This window comes from Colobus angolensis, unplaced genomic scaffold (genome assembly GCF_000951035.1).
Source record: "Colobus angolensis palliatus isolate OR3802 unplaced genomic scaffold, Cang.pa_1.0 Scaffold65, whole genome shotgun sequence".
In the NCBI taxonomy this organism is placed as follows: domain Eukaryota; kingdom Metazoa; phylum Chordata; class Mammalia; order Primates; family Cercopithecidae; genus Colobus; species Colobus angolensis.
The window spans coordinates 2,751,534-2,764,790 of NW_012120154.1; the positions used below are offsets into that span (position 1 = coordinate 2,751,534).

Genomic DNA, 13,257 nt, shown 5'->3' on the forward strand with positions numbered 1-13,257 from the left:
CGCCTGTAGTCCCAGCTACATGGGAGGCTGAATGGCCTAAACCCGGGAGGCGGAGCTTGCAGTGAGTGGAGATCGCACCACTGCACTCCAGCCTGGGCAACAGAGCGAGACTCCATCTCAAAAAAAAAAAAAATTTTTTTTACTTATTCAGTCACATTAACCAAATTCCAAGGACTTAGTTGTCACATGCAGCTAGTGCTATTTTGATGGCCAGCACCGTCTGGGCACTTCCTACCTTTCCAGCCTCACTTCCCGTTGCTTGAATGGTACATTTTGGATGGCATAGTATTTCCACTCTGCGTTTGTTTTTTTTTTTTTCTGAGACCTTGTTTCGCTTTTGTTGCCCAGGCTGGAGTGCAGTGGCCCAGTCCGGCTCACTGCAAGCTCCGCCTCCTGGGTTCAAGCAATTCTCCTGCCTCAGCCTCCAGAGTAGCTGGGACTACAGTCACCCGCCACCACACCCAGCTAGTTTTTGTATTTTTAGTAGAGATGCGGTTTCACCGTGTTAGCCAGGATGGTCTCAATATCCTGACCTCCTCATCCGCCTGCCTCTGCCTCCCAGAGTGCTGGGATTATAGGCGTGAGCCACCGCGCCCAGCCCTGCTCCCGTTTATCTAATTAAATTGTGCTCCTCCTTTAGCACCTTAACCTCCTTGTATGGTCAAAACACATTATTATGTCATCTCACAGTGCTGTTCCCTTTGAAGCAGTGATGACAGTTATAACTCATATTTATGATTTAGGTAATTGTCTGGTTGTCCTGTCTCCTCCAGTAGATGTAAGCCCCTTTAGGGCAGGGATCAAGTCTGGTTTAGTTCACTTTTCTGTCCCCAGTATGAGCATGCTGCTGGCTTATGATAGGTACTCAGTAAATAGTCATGTCACCCCACCTTTTTGGCTTCAGGGACCAGTTTCATGGAAGACAGTTTTTACACAGACCTGGGGTAGGGGGATGGTTTGGGGATGATTCAAGAGCATTACATGCTGGGTGCGGTGGCTCATGCCTGTAATCCCAGCACTTTGGGAGGCTTAGGCGGACAGATCACAAGGTCAGGAGTTTGAGACCAGCCTGACCAACATGGTGAAACCCCGTCTCTACTAAAAATACAAAAATTAGGCAGGTGTGATGGCAGGTAGTTGTAGTCGCAGCTACATGGGAGGCTTGAGTCCAGGAGGTCAAGGCTTCAGTGAGTGAGCCGAGATCGCGCCACTGCACTCCAGTCTGGGTGACAGAGCAAGACCCTGTCTCAAAAAAAAAAAAAACAAATGAACAACAACAAAAAAAACACTGTGGTAAGTCTAAAAGGAATCACAGTTAATCCATAATTTGCCTAATGGAGAAAGCAGTAGAAGCAAATCATTCAAGTTCACTATTGTGAGTCCTATAATAGATGAATGCAGAACCCTGGGGCTTTGCAGAGGAGGCATGGTGCTAAAGGCTTAGAATTATTTGAGAAGGTTTCCACAGATGTGTCACCTGGGCATAGTCCAACAGAGAGAACCGCATCTGAAAGAAAGGCACAGAGGTAGGAAGAGCATGGTGTGGTTGGGGACCAGGAAGAAGTTCTGTGGGTCAGGCGTGTAAGATGCATGTCTGTGGAGAAGAGGATGGAGCAAAGGCCTGAACCGGAGGAGAGGGAAGGAGAGTATGGTGAAAGGGTACTTGAGTTAATGTTTCCACTAAACTCAACATTTTCTCTGTCCTTCCATTATGTATGAGCTTCTAGAGGGGCCAGATCGAAGTCTTTTGCTCTATTATAACGAGCCCTGTCACACTAGACTGTGGACATAGAGGGCCCACAAATGGTAGTAATGGGCTCCTGGCCAACAAACAAGGACCCAGGAGAGCTGGCAGGCCAGAGTGTTGCAGAGCCAAGGAGGAAGAGTAGGGTTGGGGCCAGTTTTCTGAGAGGGAGCAAAAAGCCTAAGGTTGATCAGGAGCCTTGTGCTGAGGAGATGGACCCCGTATTCTAGAACCACAGCATCGGAAAGCTAGAGAGAGCCTCGGGGTCACCTAATCCAAGTCTCTTTTAGACTTGGGACTCAGAGAAACAAAGAGATCTGATTTCATTTCTAGTTTGGGAACTGACTTGCTGAGTGGTCCGGAGTAGTCTGGAGCCCTGGCCTTTTCCGCATTCTAGTCTCCTTATTTTTAAGACTAGAACAATTTTCATCATGGGGGAGAGGCAGAGGGAGAGTCAGGCATCAGACACTGGAAGAACAAGTTCATATACATTGAAATCCTCATTTAAGAATGGGCTTCTCAGATGGAACCCTTTCATTCCCGTGCAGGCATGGGACATGTGCTTTGCCATCAACCCTGCGTAGCTGGTGAATGTGGCTGGGCTCTTCCTCTTGTGTTTTCTGAGCTGCCTCTATGCCGTTATGATTTCCAGGAGGCTGATTAAACAAAGGACAAGACGGGAATGGGAAATGAGAGGCTCTTAAAAGTGGAAGAATTTTTGTTCGTCCGTTTACAAGAAATTGGACAATGAATCACTTTAGGAAGATGGAGGTCATCAACCTCACCGCCCTACCGATGATACCAGTGGATGAGCACCTGGGTGTCTCGCTTGTCGCACGGAATACAATGGTGAAGACTGTGAGGAAGGAGTTAGAGAACAATCCACCCTGTATCCTTCTGGTGGTGTCGCCTACAATCAGACCAAATACACCTAACTTAAGTCATGCCACAGAGATCTAATCGGTGCTCAGGTCTATAATGCACATTACTTATTAGTTTGTCCCTTCTACATTCATTTTTTCTTTTCTTTTCTTTCTTCTTCTTCTTTTTTTTTTTTTTTTTTGAGATAGAGTTTCACACTGTTACCCAGGCTGGACTGCAGTGGCACAATCTCAGCTCACTGCATCCTCTTCCTCCCAGGTTCAAGCGGTTCTTCTGCCTCAGCCTCCTGAGTAGCTGGAATTACAGGTGCCTGCCACCACACCTGGCTAATATTTTATATTTTTAGTAGAGATGGGGTTTCACCATGTTGGCCAGGCTGGTCTTGAACCCCTGACCTCAAATGATCCACCTGCCTCAGGCTCCCAAAGTGCTGGGATTATAGGCATGAGCTACCACACCCGGCCAGATACATTTTTTTCAGTTACTTAAACTCTACCTATCCTCTAAAAGAATTTGAGACTGTGAAGGATTGTTTGACTCCAGTATTTTTTACTAATATAATCAGAAAGAGCCCCAAAGGAAGAAGTTCTGGAAGTATTTGTTGAAAGAATGGGGAAGAAGATTTTAAAAGCTAATTTTATTTTATTTTTTTATTTTATTATTATTATTTTGAGACAGAGTCTCGCTCTGTCTCCCAGGCTGGAGTGCAATGGCACAATCTCGGCTCACTGCAAGCTCCGCCTCCCGGGTTTGCGCCATTCTCCTGCCTCAGCCTCCCTAGTAGCTGGGACTACAGGTGCCTGCCACCACGCCCATCTAATTTTTTTGCATTTTTAGTAGAGACAGGGTTTCACCATGTTAGCCAGGATGGTCTCGATCTCCTGACCTCATGATCTGCCCTCCTTGGCCTCCCAGAGTGCTGGGATTACAGGTATGAGCCACCGCACCTGGCCTAAAAGCTAATTTTAAAAAATGGTTGCTTTGTTTCCCTTCGACCTCCCAAAGAATTATAGATGTTATTGATAGCAACTAAGAAGTTGTGGTGCAACCCTCCACCCTCAGACAGATGAGCATGAAACCCAGCTTTTTCTTTTTCTTTTCTTTTTTTTTGAGATGGAGTCTCACTCTGTTGCCCAGGCTGGAGTGCAGTGGCGCAGCCTCGACTCACCGCACCCTCTGCCTCCCAGGTTCAAGGGATTCTTCTGCTTCAGCCCCCAGAGTAGCCGAGATTACAGGCACCCGCCACCACGTCTGGCTTATTTTTGTATTTTTAGTAGAGATGGGGTTTCACTATGTTTGTCAGGCTGGTCTCAACCTCCTGATCTCAGGTGATCCACCCGCCTCAGCCTCCCAAAGTGCTGGGATTACAGGTGTGAGCCACCACGCCCAACCTTTAGCCCATTTTTAAATCAGGTTATTTTCTTATTGTTGAGTTTTTAAGAATTCTTTGAATATTTTGTTTGCTTGGGTTTATTTGTTTGTTTGTTTGTTTGTTTTTGAGACAGAGTCTTACTTTGTCGCCCAGGCTGGAGTGCAGTGGCACGATCTTGGCTCACTGCAACCTCTACCTCCTGGGTTCAAGCGATTCTCCTGCCTCAGCTTCCCAAGTAGCTGGGATTACAGGCGCCTGCCACCATGCCCGGGTAATTTTGTATTTTTAGAAGAGACAGGATTTCTCCATGTTGATTAGGTTGGTCTCGAACTTCTGACCTCAAGTGATCCACCCGCCTCGTCCTCCCAAAGTGCTGGGATTACAGGCATGAGCCACTGTGCCTGGCCTTTTTTTTTTTTTTTTTTTAATCAGGTTGACCTTGACTCTTCTCACCTGCCAGTCCTTCTCCCTGGCCCCAAATCTGCTCCTTCTGGCATCATCCAGGCTCTACCAGCATCTTATACTTGCCCTGGCCCTGTCTTCGTTCATCCTCATCTCACTTCTGACCCTGAGTTGTATGCCAGAGTCACAGAACTCCATCTCTGGAGGACCTTAACAGCTTGTCCAGCAAATAACCCTCTCGGGCTGGAAATAACCCCAGGTCTTTCCATCTCCTGTGGAACTCATTTACCTTCAAGCCATGTTGCCAGCCCAGCTGCATGTACCACTCTGCCCCCATCACCTTCCGTGCCTCTCAGAAGCCCTTCTTAAGATGAGGCAAAGTGTCATCCCATCAGAATTTGCTTCAGGGTTTCACTTTGCAGGGCTGCTTTCTAATGTCCCCTCTTTCTTCTTAATCCCACACCTAACAAGTCCATTTCACCTACTGTGATTTGTCATGTCCCTTCTTGGTGTCTTCCTTTTTCAAGTATCCTCCAATTTGTAAGAACACTCGAGGGTAATGGAAGTAAGAGTGAACCTTGCTTTATGTGAAGGCAGTGAGGGGTGATAGGATTATGGGAATTTTACAAAGGATATATCCTAGATCAATAGAGGCTAAGACAGAAATGTAAAAGCTGAGAGGGTAGGAAGAGGGGCCATAGAACTGAACAGATTTTAAGTGATAAGGTCGAGATACCCTTTGACACAGTCATCTGTCACCTGAAAATCTCTCATAAAGAAATATTTTAAAATATGGAAACAGCTCTCTATGTGACATCACGTGTGCATCACAGCATTATTTATTTATTTTTCATTTTCTTTTTTTTGTTTTTTTTTTTTGTTGTTGTTTTGTCATTCAGGCTGGAGTACAGTGGCACGATCTCAGCTCACTGCAACCTCCACTTCCCGGGTTCAAGCAATTCTCCTGCCTCAGCCTCCCGAGTAGCTGGGACTATAGGCGTGTGCCACCACGCCCGGCTAATTTTTGTATTTTTAGTAGAGTAGAGCAGATTTCACCATGTTGGCCAGGCTGGTCTCAAATTCCTGACCTCAAGTCATCCACCCAGTCAGCCTCCCAAAGTGCTGAGATTACAGGCGTGAGCCACCGAGCCTAGCACACAGCATTGTTTTGTTTTATTTTATTTTATTTATTTTTGAGATGGAGTCTCACTCTGTCACACGGGCTGGAGAGCTGTGACACGATCTTGGCTCACTGCAACCTCCACCTCCCGGGTTCAAGTGATTCTCCTGCCTCAGCCTCCCAAGTAGCTGGGATTACAGGCACCCGCCACCACACCCAGCTAATTTTTTTTATTTTTAGTGGAGACAGGGTTTCACTATGCTGACCAGGCTGGTCTCAAACTCCTAACCTCGTGATCTGCCCGCCTCAGCCTCCCAAAGTGCTGGGATTACAGGAGTGAGCCACCGTGCCCAGCCAGCATTATTTATAATTGTCAAAAAGTGTAAATAACTTAAATTTTTAATATCTAAGGAACAGTTAAGTATATTAAGGTGTATCCTCTACATGGATTAGTATAATGTCATTTAAAATGCTTATCATGAAGATCCTTTAGCCAAAGGGAAAATGCTCATAATAATGAATGGAAGAGTGGCTGGGCGTGGTGGCTCACGCCTGTAATCCCAGCACTTTGGGAGGCCGAGGCGGGTGGATCATCTGAGGTCAGGAGTTTGAGACCAACCTGGCCAACATGGGGAAACCCTGTCTCTACTAAAAACACAAAAATTAGCCAGGCGTGATGATGGGCGCCTGTAATCCCAGCTACTCGGGAGGCTGAGGCAGGAGAATCACTTGAACCCAGTTGGCGGAGGTTGCAGTAAGCTGATATCGCACCACTGCACTCCAGCCTGGGTGACAGAGCGAGTAAGACTCCATCTCAAATAATAATAATAATAATAATAATGATTGGAAGAGAAGTCAGAGTAGTAAAACAGGCTTACACTGAGATTATAAATACAGACAAAAATATGTATGTACGAAGTACTAGAAGGAAAGTTCCCAAGTCCTAACAGAGTTGTTAGGATGGTGGCATTATGGATGGCTCTTTTTCACTTTTTGTATGTTCCAAGGTGTCTATTAATATGGTCAACTCTCATTTATAATTTGCAAAGTATCTCATTTAAAACAAGATAAAGAAATATGGGCTGGGTGCGGTGGCTCATGCTGTGATCCCAGCACTTTGGGAGGCTGAGGTGGGTGGATCACTTGAGCCCAGGAGTTTGAGATCAGCCTGGGAAACATGGCGAAACTGCATCTCTACAGGAAATTTTAAAAATAAGTGAGGCATGGTAGTGTGCGCCAGTAGTCCCGGCTACTTGGGAGGCTAAGGTGGGAGGATCCATTGAGCCCAGGAGTACTGCTGCAGTGAGCCATGATTGCACCACTGCAATCCAGCATGGGCAACAGAGCGAGGCCCTGTCTCAAAAAAAAAAAGGAAGAAAGAAATGTGAAAAATGTGAATGTTTGCAAAAAAAAATAATTAAGGAGAGAGGCTGTGTAGACAGGGGCTGCCCTTCTCACCAGACAAGCCCTATCCTGTTCTGTGTGTCATCATCACCCTGAGTTTCCTTAGCAGACTCACCTCCCAGCGTGCCTTATTGGCTCTATGCACCAGGTGAACCAAAAGATTGCTGACATAAATCTGCATACCGAGCCGTCGGCCAACAGCCTGGTGAGTTACCTGTGCTGGAGCTGAGACGAAGCTTCTGACAGGGGTGGGCCCTGGGGATCATCAAGGTGTCATAGTGCCCTGGGGCCTCTCCATTTATTTGAAAACATGTTTACACAATTGAGCACTCAATGTTAATTTTTTTAAAAATGAATAAAGTTTTATTTTTTATTTTTTATTTTTTTGAGACGGAGTCTCGCTCTATCGCCAGGCTGGAGTGCAGTGGCGTGATCTCGGTTCACGGCAACCTCCGCCTCCTGGGTTCGAGCAGTTTTCCTGCTTCAGGCTCCCAAGCAGCTGGGACTACAGGTGCCCGCCACCATGCCCAGCTAATTTTTGTATTTTTTAGTAGAGATGGGGTTTCACCATGTTGGCCAGGATGGTCTCGAGCTCTTGACCTCAAGTGATCTGCCCACCTCGGCCTTCCAAACTGCTGGGATTACAGGCATGAGCCACCATGCCCAGCCTCTTTGAATATTTTAGATATTTTGGATAACAGCCTTTTGTTGAATATTTTTTTGCAGATATTTTCTCCTAGTATGTAACTTGTCACTTCATTCTCTTAACAGTGTCTTTTCACAAAGCAGAAATTTGCAATTTTAACGAAATTTAGCTTATTAATTCCTTCATGGATTGTACCTTCTGTGTCATATCTAAAAAGTCATGACCAAACTCAAGGTCACCTAGGTTTTATCCTGTTGTCTTCTGGAAGTTTTATAGTTTTATGTTTACATTTGATTTTGATCCATTTTGAGTTCATTTTTGTGATCGCTGTAGTTTTTACCTCTCAGCGTGTCTACACTGAGCCTCCAGAATTCATTTATGACAGTTTTGGCTTTGCTACTGGTTCCCATGGAGGTTTCTGCCCATGGGTTTATCCTCCTGCCGGGTCGCTACTAAAGACCTGCTCCTCGATGGTGCTGGGTACATTGTTTTGGGGTCAGTTTCCCATGCTGCTCAGACTGGATGGCCCCTTACAGCTCACTTGCTCATAGTGGTATGAGGCAGAGGATTACAATGATGAAGATTTACTCTTTGAGAGATCCAGTGAGCTGCAGGCGAGTTCGCCCACAGGTTTTTCTTTTCTTTCCTTTTCTTTTCTTTTTCTTTTTCTTTTTTTTTTCTTTTTGAGACGGAGTCTTGCTCTGTCGCCCAGGCTGGAGTGCAGTGGCGCAATCTCGGCGCACTGTAAGCTCTGCCTCCCAGGTTCCCTCCATTCTCCTGTCTCAACCTCCCAAGTAGCTGGGACTACAGGCGGCCGCCACCACGCCCAGCTAATTTTTTGCATTTTTAGTAGAGGTGGGGTTTCACCGGTTAGCCAAGATAGTCTCAATCTCCTGACCTCGTGATCCACCCACTTTGGCCTCCCAAAGTGCTGGGATTACAGGCGTGAGTCACCGCGCCCGGCTCTTTTCTTTTTTTTTGAGATGGTGTTTCACTCTTGTTGCCCAGGCTGTAGTACAATGGTGCAATCTCGGCCCACAGTAACCTCCACCTCCCGGGTTCAAGCAATTCTCCTGCCTCAGCCTCCCGAGTAATGAGATTATAGGCACGTGCCACACCCAGCTAATTTTTTATTCAGGAGCCACTATAAATGCATAAAAAATTCAGGACCCTATGTAGATCTAGGAAATAAGCATCTCTAATGTGAAGGCCGGGGAATCTGTGTATTTGAATACTTCCCCAAAATGCTGGTCATTGGTCCGGTTTGGGAGTTGCCTTCCTGGAGAATGGCCCTACTTGTAGGTCCTGAAGTCATCTCAAAGGTAAACTCAGCCTAATGCTGGTCTTATCATCTTTCCTCCAAAACTTGCTCTTCTTTCAACATTCAACTATCCTTTCTCCCCTCTTTCTGTGCAAATCTTATCCATCTTTCCAGGCCGTACAGTGTCTGCTACAATGACATTGGTAAAGATCAGAGGCATTGCTATATTGCTACAGTGACTCATACCCATCCAATTCATTCCTCATGCCTTAAATTTCAGCTGACTTAATTGGAGCAACAATGTTAATACATAGACTAACGCCTGTGACTGCCCCCCAACCCCTGGCACACACATACACACACCCCTGCACACGTGCCCAGTATCTTTCACTCATGCAGACCAGGGAGGGCCGATGCCAGGGAAAGATGGAGGAGGCCTGGAGAGGTATTTCCCAGTTATCAAGCTGGGGAAAGTTGGAGCCTGATGCCACCAACACTCATGTCTGCCTCTTCTGGACATTTGGCTGTGACTGCTCTGGCCCACATTGACCTCACTTCTTTGATTCATAATCACTGCAGTTTAGCATTTAATTGTTCCATGAGTGCTGATTTGGCTCTCCAAATAGAGTGTAAGTCCCTTGCGGGCAAAAACACAGACTCATAGTTGTTCGTTAACTTTGTTACCCAAGCTCATTGCTGGACTCTTGGTTGACAGTCAATGCAACTTGGGTCACTGGCATTCATTTTTCTTTCTTCCTTTTCAGGGGGCAGGAGGATGGGTGTGGGGAGGAGTCAGAGATGAAGAGAAGTCTCTCTTGAGAGGTCAAAGGTAGATAATAGATACCCCTTACTGAACAGCTCCTATCTGATAGCCTCTTTGCCAGTGTTTTAAAATACATTAAACACTTTATTTTTGACCGTTATAAGAACTCTGGAAGAGGCCGGGCGCAGCGGCTCACACCTGTAATCCCAGAACTTTGGGAGGCCGAAGCGGGCGAATCACAAGGTCAGGAGATCGAGACCATCCTGGCTAACACTGGTGAAACGCTGTCTCTACTAAAAATACAAAAAATTAGCTGGGCGTGGTGGCGGGCGCCTGCAGTCCCAGCTACTCAGGAGGCTGAGGCAGGAGAATGGCGTGAATCCGGGAGGCGGAGCTTGCAGTGAGCCGAGATCACGCCACTGCACTCCAGCCTGGGCAACAGAGCAAGACTCCGTCTCAAAAAAAAAAAAGGAAAAAAGAAATTCATCACTGGAGACTGGATAAAGGTTAGGGCAATTGCTGGAGCCTTGCATGCAGAATCACACCTGCTTCAAAGATCCATTGCTGTGCTACAAACCACCCCACCTTAAAGCTTCATAAGGTGTATTGTTCAGGCTTCTGTGGATCAGGACTCAGATGGCCTGTCCACTGGATGAGCCAGCGGCTGGCTCACTTGTGCAGCCACAGTCAGAAGGTGGCCAGGTGGGCTGGACGGTACCCAGTGGTCTTACTTACTTGGCCTGGAAGATAGATATTATTAGATATTAATTAGATATTATTATCTCCCTTTTACAAAGAGATTAAACAATCGCTTGTTTAATTTCTAATTCCTGCTCTAAATCACATACTCCTAGAAGAAGGGGCAGTGTGAGACAGTGGGGACACTCTGGGGGATGATGTCAGTGACACTGAGGCCACCAGGACCTACCACCTGGAGAAAGACAAGGCACTGGCCACAAACTTTGCTCCAGGTCTTTTGTGTACCAACAAGAGAAAAGGCCCAGTCCCTAACCCCACCCTTCTCCGGGATTTGCATTAATCCCTAATGCCCCTCTTTTTCTTGGTTTTTGAAGGCAATTGAGAGATTTGAGTTGGAGAAGAAGGCTTTAAGAGAGAAAACTCGCAGCAGTCCAGGAGACAAAGGCAAAAACCTTTCCCTTAGCCTTGATGCTGTTTTCATGGGGTTTGTTTTTTTTTAGTATCTAAAATGCAACTGAGTAGGAATCCCAAGTTTCAGTTGATGATGTTTCTATCTTCTTCTGAAGGAGCCTTAAACCTGACTTTTTGACATTGGGCAAGGAAGGAGGGAGGGACAGGACCATTTGGAGACCACCTACATGTGACACCAGGTGCTTTTATCCACATTCCCTTGTTTTTTTTTATTTTTTGTTTTTTGAGATGGAGCCTCGCTCTGTCACCCAGGCTGGGATGCAGTGGTATATTCTCGGCTCACTGCACCCTCCGCCTCCCAGGTTCAAGCAATTTTCCTGCCTCAGCCTCCTGAGTAGCTGGGATTACAGGGACTCACCACCATGCCCAGCTAATTTTTGTATTTTAGTAGAGATGGGGTTTTACCATGTTGGCCAGGCTGGTCTGTAACTCCTGGCCTCAAGTGATCCGCCCACCTCAGCCTCCCAAAGTGCTGGGATTATAGGTGTGAGCCACTGCACCCGGTCCCTTGTTAAATTTTTATAACACCTGGGAGGTAGGTACCATTTAATATATTTTATAAACGAGGAAACAGCCTTGGAGGGAGGGGAGTAACTTACCTAAAGTCACAGTCTGTCTGCTCCTCCTTGCTGCTTCTCTGGATCAAGTGGTCTAATCAGATAAGTCAGCAACACAGTTGGGATCTATGAGACTAATAGTAGGAGTGTCCTCTGGCAGCTCAGGTGGAAGGAAAAAGCACAGCTGTAAGCACTGCACAGCTGTGGACAGACCCTGTGGTTCCTCATTTATCTCTTTCTCCATTTTTCTGCAGTCAAGAGACAAAGAAAATCTCAGTATTCCTGCAAAGGCTCAGAACTCAGACATGCCAGATCTGTTATAAAAAGGGTAAGGGATCTACTGCTGGGTCTGTTTCTGACTGGCTTCTGCTAGGTATGAATTAAATATTTTATTCCTGGGGAGGAGAAAACTTGGTGCCTGGGTAGTGATTATGAAGGAAAATCACAGAGTTCCTAAATCTAGAATTTCTCATAACACCCTCAAAAGGGCAGAGCTGACCCCAGCCTCAGAATAGGGAGTGTGACAGAGGTCATGTGTCTGCTTATTTTTAGAACTTAGAAGGTGTCTCCGCTCAGAGATGTTCAGGTCTAATCCAGAGCCACAGTGCCACACAGCTCCAAGGGGCTGTCCACACTGCAGGCTCCTGTGCGAGTGTTCTGAGTCACACCCCATGCTAGTTGTGCCACTGCAGACTTACTGTGGATACCTCAGGAAGCTGAGATTCAGGAGCAGTAAGGTGACTTGTCACAGGGTCATGCAGCTCACTGATGGCAAGCCCCACTTCCTGCTCAGTCCTCTGACTTGAGACAGGCTCTCCCCACTGCCTCCCCTGCAGCGATCTGGCCCCACTGCACAGCCCCCCAGTTCAGATCCTCCTTGGCTTCTTCTTTTTTTCTTTTTTCTTTTCTTTTCTTTTTTGAGATGGGGTCTCTCTGTCACCCAGGCTGAAGGGCTGGAGTGCAGTGGCACAATCTCAGCTCACTGCAACCTCTGCCCCCAGGGTTCAAGTGATTCTCCTGCCTCGGCCTCCCAAGTAGCTGGGATTACAAACATGCACCACCATACCTGGCTAAATTTGCATTTTTAGTAGAGATGGGGTTTCACCGTGTTGGCCAGGCTGGTCTCGAACTCTTGACCTCAGGTGATCTGTCCAGCTCAGCCTCCGAGAGTGCTGGGATTACAGGCATGAACCACCGTGCCTGGCCCTTAGCTTGTTCTTTACACCACCTAGGTCTTAAGTATCCAAACCTTTAAATGCTGGGGAATCTGAAACAGTATGTTATTCATATCCTTCTTACACCTTTTGGCCTAGGAAATTCCAAAACAGCACAAGGCCTAACGCGGGGGGGTGTGAGTCTGCATTGGAACTGTCGTACAATCCATTGATGGTGGCTGAGCTAAGTGTCCTGCAAAGGTGCCTCAGCCAGCACGTGGCAGAGCTGCCACCTGACTCCAGTCATCTGACTGAGAGTCAGTGCCACCAATCATTAACTGTTCTTCCATTGTCCATGGCCAGAGCCCAGTTAGGAAGTCATCTGGGCCATCCAAATGTTTCAGTGGGCGCCTTTGGTTGTCAGTAGTTTCCTCTTTACATATTTTTACATTTTTTATAGTCATCATGTTTTAGTTTTATCCTAAAAATCATTTAATGGTATATATTAACCACAAAGATAGTAATATCCAATGTTAGCATTTTAAGAAATTCACACTAAATAAATAACTCTAAAGGAAGGAGAACTACATGCTCCAAGCTATTGATGATATTAATAGTAACTGAAAGTAATCAGTGAGTAGTTAATTAAATTATAGCACATCTTAACATGATATATCATCTTTTTTTTTTTTTTTTTGAGATGGAATCTTGCTCTGTCACCCAGGCTGGAGTGCAGTAGCACTATCTCTGCTCACTGCAAGCTCCGCCTCCCGGGTTCATGC

General features: G+C 46.4%; 1 protein-coding gene across 1 annotated transcript in view; it reads left to right on the top strand.

Moving 5' to 3' along the window:
* FAM227A (family with sequence similarity 227, member A) overlaps positions 1 to 13,257 on the top strand; it is a 70,795-nt gene that overhangs the window by 2,202 nt on the left and 55,336 nt on the right. The window contains exons 2-5 of the mRNA XM_011964328.1: positions 2,397 to 2,633; positions 7,047 to 7,129; positions 10,668 to 10,737; positions 11,576 to 11,649. Coding sequence (XP_011819718.1) covers positions 2,492 to 2,633; positions 7,047 to 7,129; positions 10,668 to 10,737; positions 11,576 to 11,649 — 369 coding nt within the window. The 5' untranslated portion in view covers positions 2,397 to 2,491. The remainder of the gene's footprint in view (positions 1 to 2,396; positions 2,634 to 7,046; positions 7,130 to 10,667; positions 10,738 to 11,575; positions 11,650 to 13,257) is intronic.